General features: G+C 38.5%; 1 protein-coding gene across 8 annotated transcripts in view; it reads right to left on the minus strand.

The window, feature by feature from the left end:
• The window catches only part of PPFIA1 (PTPRF interacting protein alpha 1), a 53,834-nt gene that overhangs the window by 20,941 nt on the left and 16,568 nt on the right, over positions 1 to 16,325 (minus strand). For 5 of the 8 annotated variants that reach the window (XM_064715503.1, XM_064715505.1, XM_064715499.1 and 2 more), the window contains 15 exons: positions 11,604 to 11,705; positions 10,938 to 11,102; positions 10,045 to 10,119; positions 9,505 to 9,606; positions 9,034 to 9,255; positions 8,171 to 8,317; positions 7,499 to 7,633; positions 6,849 to 6,923; positions 6,327 to 6,410; positions 5,689 to 5,820; positions 4,253 to 4,315; positions 3,168 to 3,247; positions 2,774 to 2,906; positions 1,928 to 2,151; positions 1,140 to 1,365 (listed from right to left, as the gene is read on the minus strand). In XM_064715503.1, the coding sequence (XP_064571573.1) occupies positions 1,140 to 1,365; positions 1,928 to 2,151; positions 2,774 to 2,906; positions 3,168 to 3,247; positions 4,253 to 4,315; positions 5,689 to 5,820; positions 6,327 to 6,410; positions 6,849 to 6,923; positions 7,499 to 7,633; positions 8,171 to 8,317; positions 9,034 to 9,255; positions 9,505 to 9,606; positions 10,045 to 10,119; positions 10,938 to 11,102; positions 11,604 to 11,705 (1,965 nt within the window). The remainder of the gene's footprint in view (positions 1 to 1,139; positions 1,366 to 1,927; positions 2,152 to 2,773; positions 2,907 to 3,167; positions 3,248 to 4,252; positions 4,316 to 5,688; positions 5,821 to 6,326; positions 6,411 to 6,848; positions 6,924 to 7,498; positions 7,634 to 8,170; positions 8,318 to 9,033; positions 9,256 to 9,504; positions 9,607 to 10,044; positions 10,120 to 10,937; positions 11,103 to 11,603; positions 11,706 to 16,325) is intronic. The other 3 variants (XM_064715506.1, XM_064715504.1, XM_064715502.1) reach the window with 2 other exon arrangements.

Genomic DNA, 16,325 nt, shown 5'->3' on the forward strand with positions numbered 1-16,325 from the left:
AATTCTTGATTTCAAGCTTCCACAAATCATTGCCAGGTACAAAACTCATCAAATACAGCACAAACACTTCTCAAGTGACTTCAATGCACAATCAGGACCTAAAGGGAACTTTATTACAGTTCACTTTCTTCAATTGCATTGGATTTCAGACCAGACACAATTCTCTTGATCTAGTTTTGGGGAAAAGAGCTACTTAAATTTGTATATGGTTTTCTGTGTGAGAAGTATTTAGCTTAACTAATAATTGTGAAATGTTAGAAGATAAAACACTCCACAATCTGAATTTTGATAGTTTTTTGTTTTAGAAGACTGCTTGCCCCTAGACATATGGCTAGAGCTAGTACAATTATTTTTATTTTAATGCAAAGAAGGCAAAATTATTCCCTTTTATGAAAAAATACTTCTTGGTGTATGTGCACATTAATTTTAAGAAGTCAGCAAAACTACTTAGCTGAAATACTTCATTTTAACTGTTCGTTATATTTAACATTTATGTAAAACAAGAAGGGGGGAGATTTGTATCTTAATTTTACAGATGTGTTTACATGCATAAAGCAGCTGCTAGAAGGATTAATCTTCCTCAGCAGTCATAGGAATGTCAAAAGAAAGATGTTTTCCTTCTCTACTCTCTCAACTCCTAAGACTAAACTACTTTATCAACCACAAGGTCTAACAGGTATTTCCTTTACCTATCAGGCTTTAATAGCTTAAAACAGGACACTAGCACTCATTAATATTCAAACAGCAGTGATACCATCCCAGTCTTCAAGATTAATATGCAAATCACTTTTTAGCTGAGTGTTTACTGGAATACTGGACTGCTAAAAATAAAGTTTAAAGCAGATGGAGAAAGCGGTTGAAAAGAAAACATTATTTCTTCTAGAAAGAGGAGTCTGAAGAAAGACCATAACAACAGAAGGAATAAATACTTAGGCACGAGATGTTGACCAAATAATAGACTCGAGCTCTGAACGTTTTTCCTAATCATTATGTATCTTACACTTTTTATAGAAGTTGAAAGGAAGCAGTAGAAAAACCTAGAGAAAGGAAAAATACAGCTGAGTAAGCAGGAGAGGAAAGAACAGCGCATCTCCTAGCGAACAGGAGCGCTCCGAGGAGGAGCCTGCGCGGGTACCCACCAGAGTCATGATGCCCAGCCTGTCCACCTCCCGGGCGGGGCTGTGCGGGACGCGGCGCGGCGTGGAGCGGCCGCTGCCGGGCGGGGAGGAGCCGGCCAGGGCCCCGCCGAGCGCCACCGAGCCCAGCGGGCGGAACCGGCCGTGCGCCTCCAGGCTGCCGCTGCCCACGCGGCTCTCGATCTCCTCCGCGCGCTGCTCCGTGTTCTCCTTCTCCTCCTGGATCAGCCTGAGGGAAAAACAGCCTCACAGGGATGTGACATTCCAACAGGGACTGTCATCGGCACATTTTCTTACAAATCCCTTTGCCAGGAGCTCTCCTGGGAAGCTGAGAGGCCTCAGAGAAAAATGATAACATTATCTCATTTGCTTCTCCTGTGTTTTGCTGCTTTGGAATGTGGTTTGGAGACTGTTTATCCAACAGGTGGTTGTTTGATTGGTTTCGTGTGATTGTTTTAACTTAAATCACCAATCATGGGGTAAAGACTGTGTCAGGACTCTGTCAGGAGTCATGAGTTTTCATTACCATTCTTTGTAGCCTTCTGTCTGCACCCTTTCTCTATTCATATTGTATAATTTCATATAGTGCCCCTATCCTATAGTGCCCCTATCATAAAATAGTCTTCTAAGAACATGGAGTCAAATTCATCATTCCCCCCCTCATCAGGGGACCCCAGAAAATACCACAAAGGGTATTTTGCAAACAGAAGCGGCACTTAGCAGAAATATGTGGGGAAATTACCATTTTTCAGCATATTTTTATCAAAAGTTCCACAGCAGACAGGCCATACCTGATCTCTTTGTTGATTGCATCCAACTGTTCCTGCAGCATTATGGCCAAAGTCTGAGCATCAGCCTGACCGCTTGGTGACAGCAGATCGACTGAGCTGAAAATGGTCTCCCTGTCGTCCTCCATGTCAGACACATCCACATCACTCTCAAATGCTTGTGCCACGTTTGCCAACACACTGGCTTGCTGGGCCCGCTCCCAATCCTGCTCATTCAGGGTCTGAACCTACAAGAATCCATTAAAGAAATAAATCCAAGCTCTAATGGAAAAAACGTGACATCTCTACTACTTATCAAGATGTTTAAAATAATTTATGTAAGTCCACTCACATGCTGAATGCATCCATCAGGACAGCAATGTTTAGAGAAATGTAAAAAAAAAAGCTATAATGTAGGAAGCTTTAAACTTCATTTAACTGCAAGATGCAGAACACACATTTAATTACAGTAGAATTTTGCTATCAATTCCATGGGAACTATGGAATCAGTTTTATATAATGGGCACTCAAGCATCCTGAAAGGAAATGGAAACTGTTTGCAGAACAGTAATGTGTTAGATTAGAGTGTACAGACACAAAAGTAGGACTGCTTCAAATTGTGCTTTACAGGCTTGTCAAAATTAAAAAACAAAAACAAAATTTAAAAAAAAAATAGGAGCTCCAAACCATAATCTTGCAACTATTTGCTAACAATTAAAAGGACCAGCAGCTGTTCATGAGTTGGTAAAACTGGATCTATAAAACTCAGGAGTTTTTTGCCAGGTCCTCCCAATTCCAAAACCTCCTTGCACCTGATTAGCCTCATGCACTGAACAAATCTGTGTTGTTATCTGTATTTTCCCTCCTCACCTTGGAAGGCTCGTCCCTGAGAGCAGCCAGCCGCCCCTTCTGGGGCCGCCTCAGCACGGAGGAGGAGCTGTAGGAGTCTGTGTGACTGTCCCCCACAGAGGAGGATGGCACAGGGAATCTGAAATCTGCTCTGCTGCAACACAAAACAAACACTTCATCTTTACCAAGGGAGAAAGAAGCAAAAACAAAATCACCCAAAAGGATTTCTCTTGTCCCACCACTGCCAGTTGTTTTTATATAAAAATTGTTTATATAAGAGTATAAAAATTGTTTTACATGCTCTATAAAACTGAATTTATAGCTATGACTGAAATATTTTCATTTATAATCTACAAGATAGTATTTAGCACAGTGACCTTAAGAAAATAGGAAAAAAACAAACTTCTGCTGGTACCTATGATGAAGTGATGTGGCTCTGAGCCTCACTTGGTCGTTTTCAGCCCTCAATGCATCAACATTTAATACAAGTTGATCCTGGAAAAATAAATAGAAAAAACATATCATATGCTTTTTTTTAAAAAAAAAAATTAGTGTCAAATACAAATTTGTAAACTCACATCTAGGTTTTTTATCTAATTTCTCTGAAAGTCGGAAATAACAGATTTTAAGATACAGGCTTTACCTATTTAAACATTGTTTTTGCTACACACAATACAGCATTGCCACAAAAGGGCATCCCAGAATAATTCTGCTGCCTCTCTACCCTGACTCTGGTAATGACAATATGTATTTTAAAAACAGCTATTAGTTCAGATGCTACTAAGTTTATTATAATAAGTGATGATGAGAAAGAGGAAGACTTGTTCAAGCTTTCTGCACAGAAGCATCTTAAAGCATTCACTTTTAACTTGGACATTTTTACATGCTCTAGAAACTCTGAATTTAACAGCAGAGAAATACATGAATGTGAAAACAACAAAAGTCTAAATAAAATAAAAAGGGGCTGATAGTGAACATCTGTAATGAGGGACTTGTCATTTCCAGGCCAAGCAGAATATAAGCTGCTATTGCTAAGGAGCAGCCAAGACTAGTAAGTATTTCTCCCTTTGCTCCACAGCTCTTAAAACTTTTTAAAAAATGTTAGCAGTTGCACAAGCATTTTGTGATATTCAATGCCTTGAGAACACCTTATGGCAAAATACCCAACATTAAAAGTATTTCTCATTTGGTTTTGCTGTTCAAGGTCACATGTACAACAGTATAAAAATTCTACACAACCTCCAAACTTTGGCCAATTGCCAACATATGCAGGCCCTTCACATATTCAAAAGTGTGTTAAGTCTTGGACTAAAAGGTTATGTATTATCTATAAAACCCTCCTAAAACTGTGGCACACAATACCATAAAATAAGCAATAACAACTCCTTTCTCTTAAACAGAGCAGGAAATGTTAAGTTTTATGAGGAATTAAAATCTGATCCTGCTATGTAGCAAGGCAGCAATTAAGTTCCAAGATAATATTTCAGAAATGCAGTTTACCTTTTCATGCTGAAGTTCTTCTATTTGTTTTTTTGCATTTTCAATTTCTCGTAGAAGTGAATTCTGAAATTAAAGGCATCACAAATTAAGTTTCTCTGAAGCTTTACACTTTTAAACCGTAACCATGATGACTATCAAAAAAAATGCAGTCAACACTACACAAATGCATCTTAAATTACACATCCTTGATTGCTTCCATCATTTCACTTTGATTATAGTTGAAGGTTTATCCTTCCAGGTGTACAGCCTGCTAAATAATGGATTTAGTAATAGTACTGGTTCCATAAATCTTTAATAGCAATAGCAGCCTTTTAAAGCTCCATTTCACAGTCTAACTAGTAAAAAAAGGAAATAATTATGGAATCATTCAAAGTAATTCAAGAAAGAGCACATGATCAGAACAAAGTCTTAATGTTACCTGAATGTTTCTTCCCAACTTAGCATAAAAGAATGAGCTGGAAGTCTCAACAAGAACACTTTTCTAGAAGCTACAGTTAACTACAGTAAAGGACAAGTAGATTTTCCTCATTATTTGCAAATGTAGTTATGGTTTGGAAGATAAGAGGGAGTCAGGGTCAACCCTGAGACATCGCCTATTATTCAAACATTAGGCATGAATGCAAGAGGAAGCAAACATTCAGTACAAGTCTGGAAACACCATTTGTGTTCCAAAGCATTTTATTGCCATGACTTTAAAACCAAAGACACTCAGCTTTTCCTGAAACATTTCCCCAGATGGTCATTTCACCCTCTAGTAAAAGAAACCAAATATATTTTAATCCAAGACCAAGCAACTCAAAGTCAGCACCAAGCAAAGTGCCACTTTAGAAGACATTGCTTTGCTGGATGAAGAATAAGGGATCTAACTTCAAGCTGTGCATGGAAGAATAATCCAAAAGGATCTAGATCCAAAAGCAGAAGGGAAGAGAAGGAGTGAAAAGTGTGTCAGAAGAGATGAATTGAGTGCAGGGAAAGCTCCAATACATGCACTGACAGTGCAGGAAAAGCTCATTTACATGCATATAACCAGTCCCAAAATGAGCTACCTGAGAAGAAAAGCAAATTGCAGGAATCCCACAATGACGCAGAGGAATTGCTACAGCCAAAAGCAGTGGGAAACAAAGAAACTGAACTGGAAAGGTCAAAGCTCCAATGCTTTAGGCTTCCTGTATTACACTGGATGAGCCTATTTATGCAACCTGCACCAGGCAAATGAAGGATAAAGCTTCTTAAAAGCTGCCTTCTCAACACCCCCGTGCAGTGCCCAGGGACAATCTCAAAAATTATTTTTAAGGTTTTTCAAAATCCACACTAAAAAAGAGCCTTAACAGCAACTACTTACTAATAAGGGGTTTGTGTTTATTTGCTGAAGTTTCGGACATGCTGCAAAAGGCACAAATCATGACAGAATTACACATTCATTACTGGAATGTTACCTTGTCTTCCAGGGCAGCCATCCTCTCCTTGAGATGAAGCTGGAGCCTTTCATTGGATTCAGACAGGAGCTTATCAACAGTTTCTGACAAACGTTTATTATGCTCTTCATTCATCTTCTCTCTCTGTCTAGCCTGAGATACAAAGAAGCTGCTGAAAAAACTTCAGATTTGCAATATCTCTAACAATTTCCAGGTTATGAAGGCAGCAAGCTTTCTTTAATCCAAATGCATTTTTTTTAACAGCAATATTTTCACACATGCAAAGGAACACTGCATGCGCCTCCAGGGCTCTGTAAAGGGAATCTAAGGGACACTTCAGTCTTCAATAAGTGACCCAAGATCAGAAGTTCAAAAATCCAAGCCTACACTAAAAAAAAAAAATTAAAAGGCACAATTCAGAATGGATTCCATTATCTGTAATCCAGGAACCAATTTTTCCATGGTCATTTAATTCACCAAGTTTCTTCAAACTTTTATTGGAGACTTTCAGCACATTCTCCTTGAGATTTAAGGTTAGCCACAGTACAGTGACTCACTAGCAGCCAGCCTAAACTCTAGCTTTATTTTAAAGCTGAGAAACAAAGAGGATTAGGTTCTTGCTTTCAGCTTTTTATCTTTGTCAAAATGATGTGCAGTACCCTTTGCAGTTCTTGATTCTTCTCTTCAAGCTGTGCCTCCATCTGTCTCAGCCGCTCCTCGATATTGCCGTGTCTCTCCTCAGCCTGTCAATTTGAGAGCAAAATTAGAATTTGGGTGGGTTTTATAGGCTCCAAAAGCACAGAAACACTGAGGCACAGGAATATTTCTAACATGCTTTGCACAACTGCCATTTATGATAAAGGACAATGCAGAACAGATGCTTTTCTGTCACCAAAAGGACCTTGCAAGAGTTCAGATGGGAAGTGGCAAAATGATGAAACCTCACACCCCTAAGTACCATCATGAATCAACTACTACTATTTGCAAACAAGCTTGCAACAGCAAAGATCATTCATATTCCCAAGAAATAAAACAAAACAAAACAAACAAAAAAAAAAAGAGTCAAGACTGAGTGCACTTTCAGCTTCTCCTCACTAGCCTGGACGATGGGACCCTTTGTTAGTAATCATGGCAAAGCAAAAAGCAGCAAGCAGAGACAAGGACTGAGATACAAATTCTACCTTCCTAAGCTTGGTGGCAAGTTCCAAAACTTTAGCATCTTTAGCAGCAGAGCTCCCAGGAGACAAAAGGTCAGACTACAGAGCCAGTTAGGGACAGGAAAGATAACAGGGAAAAAATGAAACTAAGGCTTTGAAAGAAAACATGCACACACATACTTGAAAAGGCTCATTTGTGGTTAATTAAATATAATTCTTTAGATTTCATTACTCCATTTGCAGCCCTCTAAAAATCCTGGTATTTGGTAGTACCACAACTTCTCTCTCTCCCCACTTGCTTCACTTAGCAGTGTAAGGAATTTAGGTTCATGTTTAGAAGACTCTATGCCTATTATTGAATAATTTTCATAAAAAGTACCAAAATAATAATTCAGGGAGATATTTTTATGATGTAGAAGAGTTAACAGAAAACCCACTTGAGTTCCAAAGAGCAGAAACTTTAAAAAGAGATTAAAAATTAAAAAAAAAAAAGAAAGAGTAAATCAGAGTGTCTTCAGAGAGATGAATGGAAAAAAAGTAGGAAATAAACATTTTCCGTAAAAAATTTGGAAAACTGGAAATCAAATGTAACCAAACCAACACAAGGAACAGATTTCCTGCAGTGGGACACCAGTGGAGGAGGGAGTCTGGAGGACACTGTGCCACCACCTCACCTTTGTAAGTGCTGCCACTCTCTGTGCCAGCTCAGCCTCCACCTCTGGCAATGTCTCAGCTTTTCTCAGGGTCTGCTGCAGCTTCTGCTCAGCCAGTTCCAGTCGCTCTTGCAGTTGCCTGTTCTTATCTTCACTCTGCACAGGGTCATGGCCAGCAAGTGTGGAGGGTTAGAGAAGTGATTAGTTAGAACGTGGTTGGCTAAAGAGCCATTTCTGGCTTATAAAGCTGGGCTATTTTATGTCAAGCATTTCTCAAACTTCCTCTCCCACTAAGGCAATAGTCTGTAAAAACCACTACACACTATGCAAATCTTAAAAGTTTAGCTCAGAATGAGTAATTTTCACCCACAAAACTAAAGATGCTTAGATACACATACAGTAACTTTAAAATCCACAATTAATAGGGACAACAGCCCTGCTGCCCAAGATAAAGTGCACTAAATTTCTCAAAATCATTTCCCCTTCCCAGTAAAGCTGTCTCATCTTTATTCCCAGGGTAAAAATCTCTGCAATGTATGACTCCAGCTCCTGAAAAACAATCACTAATAACAGCACATTACAGCTGATATTTATCTCCCTAAAAGCAAAGTGCTTGAGCACAGCATGAACATTAATTATCTCCATTAGCTTTATGCTGAGCAAAATGTACTTCATCTCATTTGAAACCACAACCTGTCGGTGCATGGAGTCTTTAGTGGCAATTTCATTTTCAAGTTTATCATTGAGGTCGTGCACGGATGTAGCTTCACGTTGTGCAGCGAGGTAGCGTTTCTCCAGAGTGGTGATCCTCTCCTCCATGTCCTCCTTCTGGGCCAGAGTCTGGGCAGGACACACAACACAAGTCAGAATGCGAGAGATAGTTTCAAATAAAATAATTTCAAATATTTTTTTTTAAATCAGGCTATTTTTCTCAGTAAAAAATGAAGTGGAAAGAAATGACTTTTTAAAACAGTTAATGATTAAAAACCACTGGTCTTTATTACCTTGCACCACAGATCTGCTACTTTCCAATGGCACACACAGAGCAAATCTTGGCTTGCTGGGGGTGGTCAGAGAATTCTGGGAATTAATTAAGCTCCCTTTCTATCTAATAAGGATATGTGGGACCCTGGAGATTAGGGATTCAGCAGTGACAGGAACTGTCAACCATACCACTGAAATTAAAGGGATTCCTCAACCAAGCGCATCTTTTAAAAAAGGAAGCAAGAGTAATAAGCTAAGCATGTATGACAAGATCAAACATCTCTTCCAGAACATGCTGAAGTTGGCAATGCTAAATTCCAATCTATTAATGAAATATCTAGTTAGTCATAGGTTTATCCTGAAGACAGATTTTTTTTTTTAAGTGGACAATAGGACCCTTTGGTCTTCTAAACAAAAACCAGATACCCATCATGTCCTAAAAAACCATTTTCTTCTCATCTATCAAACCAAAGACTTTCAAAAACATAAAGGTTCAACTGAGCACCAGTGAGACTAAAATTTTATGAAAATGGCATTTGTGACTCCCCAAATCCTGACAGTTCCTTCCTCACCTCTCGTACATCCCTCTGTAACTTTGTGTTCATTTCTTCAGATTTGATTAAGTCTTTCCTTGCTGTGTCTAGATCTTCTTCCAGCTCTGTTACTCTGCTGGACAAAGCAGTGAGGCGTTCCTTCATTTGTGTCTGCTCTTTGTTTTGCTTATCTATGATGTCTTGGAGTTCAATCACTTTAGCAAGGTTTTCATCGTGGCATAACGAACCATCAGAGGATCTCTATTAAACAGGAAAAAAAGTGTATTAGCATGATGCAAATTAGATTGAAAAACAAATTGTTACTCACCTGTAAACATCCCTCCCCAAAGATAATTTTATTATTGAACAGACTGCAAAAGCTGAAATTTCAGTAACTATGAGTTTTTAACTAGATGATCATACAAAAATATTTTATTATGGCTTAAAATTAAAACGTTATAGTTAATGATTAAAGCCCATATGTCTGCTAAGCCAAGTAAATAGCTGTACCTTCCCATTTGTAGTTGGTGTAGTTTCCTGTTCATGATTTATATCCAGCATCCCATCTGGAAGTGTTTTCTTCTGATTATTTTGCTCTTTCAGAATCATTAACTGAAATAAAAGTTTACAGACACATGTTTCAAGCCAATTCCTTTTTCACTAATAATATAAGGAACAGCTGCAAAAGCAAAGGAGCAAAACAACAATTACTGATTCTACTGCCAGGTATGTATTAATAAAATCTGGCACAGGCACTCAAATACCTTATGCCACTGCAAAGCCTTATTTTAAAGGCACAGGAACTCTTTTTGTTGGTTTGGTTGGGGTTTTTTGGTTGGGTTTTTTGGGGGCAGAGAGGGTGTCAGGAGGTTGAGGTTTGGTTTTTTCCTCTCCTGCTCTTTCAAAGCAGCTAAGTTAAAAATTAATAATTATCCCATCTGGCAAGAAATCAAAAGGAAGAAGTAAAAGTGAAACTTAAATTACTCTGTACAAATATTGACTGAAATACCCACAATGGACACATGAAGTCTTCTTTTAAGACAAACTTACCTCTTTATGTGTAGTACCTAGTTCTTCTTCCAATAAGCTACACCTTTCAAGTGCTACTCGTAATCTCTCCCTTACCTGAAAGGGTAATTTCAAATTACTTGAAATCATTCAAGTCAAAAAGAAATCAATTTTACTTGATGCCATGCCTTTACAGACAATAAATGACACTGTTTCCATTACACTTAGAAACCGTCTTAATCTGGAGTCAGTCCTAATTACAACACATGCTACCAAAAACATAACCAAATAATGTTTATTTTATAATCTAGCTTTTCCTTTTTTCTGTTGTAAGCAACATGAACTGTATGTTTAGGCACTAAAGAGCTAAACAGACCCAGAATTTGCTTGTCCTTCTGCAAGGCACAGACTGTGTTTGCTCATTTACAACATGAAAGAACAAGTAAAATTCCACTTAAAATCATTTACCAGATTTTATATACAAGGGTCACAAAGACAGGTAAACTGGAAGTTGGCAACAAAATTTACAGTGAACTTAAGCGGTTGCATATCCTGCTGTTAACATCAGGCACAACTGAAGGGAGGAGTTCTTTTAATTCAGATTTCTATCCCAGTGTAAGCAGATTCCTCTCTAGTCTATTTCTTTTATTAGATAATCAAAAGGATAAATCCTGATGGTTGTACAGGTAAGCAGCTGTGTGCATTCCTACAGCAAATATACTGCTCCTGAACCATGCTGAGTTTACATTAACACAATTAATGAAGTGCTTGAATAAACCACAGCACCTTGCTTTAGTTAAGTGCAGCACTTTAATTTAGGAAAGCATATACCAATGTAGTTACACTGCAGAGATTTCTACAATTCCAGTACAAAAACTGCCTGGCCCACACAAAGGAAAGAGGATGAAATGGTGTTAGGTACAATACTTCATTACCTTTTCATCAAGGGCTTTGTGGTGCTCAAATAAGGATTTTAGTGCTTTGAGAACTTCTACTTCACTAGAAACTCCTGCTGGAGACTGAGCTTGCCTCTTCACAACAGTCATCCTGAGGGATCGCTCATGCCTGGAGACAAGGCACTCCAAATGTTCCAGTAATAGCTAAAGCAAAAGGAAAAAAAAAGGAATAATGTTTATTCCTGTTCTGTACAGCTGCAGAAAACTTTGCCTCCTAGAACAGCAAGTGTAGAGTTCTAAATATCAAATTTCAGAGACAAAGGATATTGTATAGAGCGTAAGGACTGTTTTTAACATTTCAGCTGTATTAGCAGTGTGAGCTGCTCAAACACATCACCACAACCTGCCCACTCTGCTCCTCTGATCCCAGAGCTGCAGGATTACAAAACTTTAACAACAAGAAATCTGGATGGCAGATAGCAGTGCAGTCTTACAAGCTTTTCCTGATTCTGCACAGCAGCATTTCGAGCTGTGCATGAGCTGCCAAACCCTCTTGATCAACACACACACATCTGCACTTCCATGGGGATTCATGTACAAGTGTCAGGAGAAAAAATACTTTTAGCTTTTCAAATTCAACATTTGTTTTCCTCCCTGTAGCTGATGCTTTAACAATGGTGAGCTTGGAGAAGACAAGGAACTGACCCTTGTGTTATTCCTTTCTGCTTTCAGTTCAGCAATTTCTTCTTCCCTTTCAAGCAGCTGCTCCCTGCATACATTCAGCTCTTTTGTGAGTGCTGCAAATTCCTGGAACAAACCAGACAGAAATATAAGCACATCAAATATCAGCACACAGTGAGAGTGGATTCATATGAACACTTGACAGTTCCTTGAAGCATTCATTTGAGATGTGCAAAGCCAATACAACTGTACAGTCATACTGAGCCACCTTCAGCTCAAACATTTAAAACCTTTATGCTGCCAGCTGTAAAGACAAATGATGTTTGACCAGGACTTTGAAAACCTGTTTGTGTCTCAAGGCAATATAATTGCCTTGAGTTGGGGTTTCCCTGGTAAGCTAAAGGAAAAACATATTTGTAACATGCTTTGTTATAGTTTCAAAGAGTTGCTAGTTTTGTGACTTTTGGTTTGTTGGTTTTTTTAAAAAACTGCTGAGGGAGACATGAAAAAACAGAGCACTAAGCACAGCAAAATAAGGAAACCAACAAACATGACGTATTTCAAGTCAGTATTTAATTGTGAGCAACAATGAATAATCCTAACATATACCACATTACAGCTAAATACAGGAATTTCATTCAAGCCTTCCTTCCAATCTCACAAAAGGGAATGAAGCAGCCCTTTCCCTACAGTTCTGCCAGAAATCTCTGAGGATTAGAATCAGAATTTTCTGAAAGCTGAGCCTGGGGGCTCAAAGCTCTCACAAGGCTCATCCTTCAAATTCAATCAAGATTTCACCAAACAAAACCCCACCAAAGTGAAACAGTACAGAGTGAAGTGTCAACAGGGAACAGGAGTGGAGCTAACTCACATCACTTTCTGCATGCTTATTACTGCAGTGAACACAGTCAGTAGGGAAGAATACCCTCCTACAGTTAGGGGTTTCTGTCAGGAAACGATTGTACTAATATCTGCAAGAGCCACTGCAGCCTAAACCATTTCCCCTCTCTATCAACAGCCACACTAAAAATAAAATAATATAAAACTTAACTTAATAAAAAAGACATTTAAATGTTCTGTTAACTCAGGGAGCATGCTCTGAATAGAACAAGAGGTACAACTATACACCACATTTAGAAGCAAACACAAAGCATAACTTAATGTACCCTGGAAAAATTTAAATTGTAATCTGAACTGCACTGGAAATGAGAATTGACAGTGTGAATGTGAACAAGTCCATCCTTTAGAAAAGAGCCTTGCAGGAAAGCAACCCTCATGTCTTGTCAATGCAACTTACAATGTGAAAATAAATATGCTTCAGTCACTCCAGTGGCCAGTGAACACACCAGGAGCATTTGGATAAGAAAACATCAAAATGCTAGTAACTAACACTCCTTTCTGTTCTCCAAAATAAGGAAAACACTGATAAACAAGATCCTTGCCTAATAAACAATGGATTTGTACAGCTGAACTGCTGATTAGCAGGACAAGGTGAACACAAATATCCAGCTAAGTGGAGACACAATTGCTGCTTCTCTGCTTTTTCCAAACTCTGCAAGACACACTGCTTATCAGCCAGCAGCTGCATATCAAGTGAACGCTTAAGATGGAGCTGTTCTGCAGCAAAAGTCAAAGTGACAGAATGCACATGCTTAAAAACAAAAGGCCACATCAACCAATTAATTATACAAAGCACATCTGCAAATTCTAACATGCAGCTAAAATAAGGAGACATGGTCAAAAGACACTGCAATTTCCAATATTCATTTGGTAAACCTTATTCTAAAATATACACATGACTGGAAATACAAAAATACATTGCACAATATACACCTGGAGTGAACTCTGGAATTACTAATATATCAAGCTTTTAAAAGTTGCCGTGAAACAGACAGCAATACAACCACCACAGATGCAGAATCCATCCCTATAATCCCTCTTCCTAAATCAAATCCTGCTCATTGGAAAAAAGTTTCAGTCCCCCTGCTTAATAAACAAAAAACTGCAAAGCATCTCCATTTATTTTCCTTTTTCAACTGTAAATTATTTTATTTCTCTAACACACTTAATTATTACATTCATATAAACACTTCACTGCAGTATTTCATTTGCATTCTTAAAAAAAAAAAAAGGCCTATTATTTTCAAAATGGCTAGGAGATACTTCCAAAACAACCTGGTCTGTAAATACAGCTACCAGAACTTTTACACACACAAAACAAGTTACAAAAGGGTCCTGAGTGCAAGGTAAGAGGGGAAAAACCTACTTCAAGCTTCACTGGAGCTGACAGAAATACTGACTCTGTCATGAGCTTTCCCATCAGAGTGCTCCCTCACACCCAAGCTTTTCCTGCACCTTCAACATCCCACCTGTGGGAGCTTCCAAGACTCCCAGGGAACTGGCAGCACACTCCCCTTCTGCTCTCACAGGAGCTCAGGTAAACCAGAAACCAAAGCTTCCATTTTTCAAGGGCAGTCCCCACTTATCTTTACAGATTAGATAATTATGTAATACTGAGAAGAGCTTGGTATTTTTTGGTGTGGTTCCCCTTCCAAATTAATAATAATATAAGAAGAGTAATTTTTAAAACCCTAAAAATGCCAACATCAACATTTAGAAACATCAGTATTGCCCAATTCTCCAGATTACACTGGCCTGAAGTTTTGTATTTTTCCTGCCTCTATCCATTCTTGAGAACAGGATGAAGAGCACAGCAAGGACTACCAGACACTGTTCCATCATCCTTTTTCAACTTCAAATCACTGCATAGCATCAATATATGGATATCTTTTATCTGTATGAGCTTCCCCACGTGAAACCCAGCTGTATATTTGAAGAAAAGCTATTCACTCCTCAGATGGTTACAGGACACAGAGTTCCAGTCCATTGCATACTCCTGTGTAAATATAAATTGTGGCACAAATAGATCCCAATTGTGACATGAACCATCACACTGTCAGATGACCCAGAGCAAAAGTGCACACAGGAATTTATATTGCTGCTGCATAAACACACTGCCAGGGATTGCTGCCATTGCATAACACCTCCAGTGCTGTTTGTTTTGACATAATAGAGTTGCTTTGAGTCCCGTGAGCTGCCTAAGAAAGAACATTTGAACGTCCTTAGTTTCAGCTGACACTGCCAAAAGACATGTCCTTTCTAGTTTTAATACTTACCTTCAATGGGAGACAATTTGTGATTTCCTTAAGCAGTTCAAAAGCAGAGAAACTATTTGCACCTTTATCATCTCAAAAAAATTCCAGTTGTCTCATAATTTCTTCCTTGGCATTGGATGAATGTACAGAAAGAATTAAAAGAAAAAGGAAAGAATCCTGAGAGACTTTCCCACTTGTCCACGAAGCTGTGTCACTTTTCTCTAATTGAGAGGACTGAGAGCAGCAGAATGAAGTTCTGCTCAGTCTCTGGCTGCCATCAAAATAATAAATACACAGCACTGGGGACTGACAAGAATGGAACTCACAATGAGCACTTCAGAGCACTCACACGGATCGGTGGGAGAGTGCTGAATTTACCAGGGAAATACTCCCTGCTGATTAGAACACTCTGGCAAACACCCATACTCTACACTAAACTGAAATGTTTACTGAAGAAAGTAACTTTCTGACCCAACTGAATCATTCCAAACACATCACTGCCAGAAATAAATATTCTCAACAAAAAGTCCCATTGAGCAAGTAAGTTGGTTCTTGTTCAGTAATTCATTTTTTGGTTTTTTTTTTTTGTCCCCAAGCTCCAGGATTTTTAAAGCAAGAGCATTTCTTCTACCTCAACCTTCAGAGCTGACCTTCAACCTTCAGTATTTAGATGCCACAATATAAACACCCTTCCAAAAGCTGGATCCATGAGGGCTGAGCTGTCAAGCCTGGCTGAGCTGACACACTTGGGAACTCCAAGATCCCAATCCAGGAGCATTCCAGCTCTCAGAGAACAGGTTCCCTTCATGCTCATTACAAACGTAATTCATAGGTCTCACAGACAGCACATCACAGACCAATAAATGCTACATGACAGGAAGACAGTATTTCACCTAGGGGAAGACTTGAAAGAAACCGAGGTAATTCCTGAAAGTCTGTTAATATAAATTGTGTATTAGGGATGCTCTATAAATAACTAAATTTGTTTGGAATTTGGTCAAACAAAAAAAAACTTATTCCACAAGAAAATGCATCGTCACTCGAGTGCACAAATAATCATGAATTACAAGCAACCACATGGCCAGAAAATTTATACAAATTATGAAAATATATGCAATAAAAAAGAGAAACATTTTGAATCCATCAAATATTATTAAATGCTGTAAAGTAGTAACTTCAGGCAGTAGAAGATGAAGTTGTGACTGTTACATCTTTAAGAACATCTCTGTCTCAAATATTGATTGGAATTTATCTGTTTAATCTGCAAGTGATATTTTGGTTTACTGTTCTCATTCTGGTCTGCAGATTGAATATCAAGCATGCCACTCACAAATCTGAAGAGAGCAGGAAAAGAACAACTGGGGGAAGTGCAGGACATCAGGGGTGAAAACCAATGGGATCTGAGAGAAGTTTCCATCATGATGTTTGTACTACATATAAATCACAACTATTTCAAATGATGACTGCATGGAAATGGCAAATATGCAGTTAAAAAAACAAACAAAGAAAGAAAACTTAAATATCTAGGGTTTTTTCCTAGGGTATTTCACACTCACTTCACTTTAAATCCAAGGGGTTTAGGTAGCAGACA

The sequence above is a fragment of the Zonotrichia leucophrys genome, chromosome 5, assembly GCF_028769735.1.
Source record: "Zonotrichia leucophrys gambelii isolate GWCS_2022_RI chromosome 5, RI_Zleu_2.0, whole genome shotgun sequence".
Classification (NCBI taxonomy): domain Eukaryota; kingdom Metazoa; phylum Chordata; class Aves; order Passeriformes; family Passerellidae; genus Zonotrichia; species Zonotrichia leucophrys.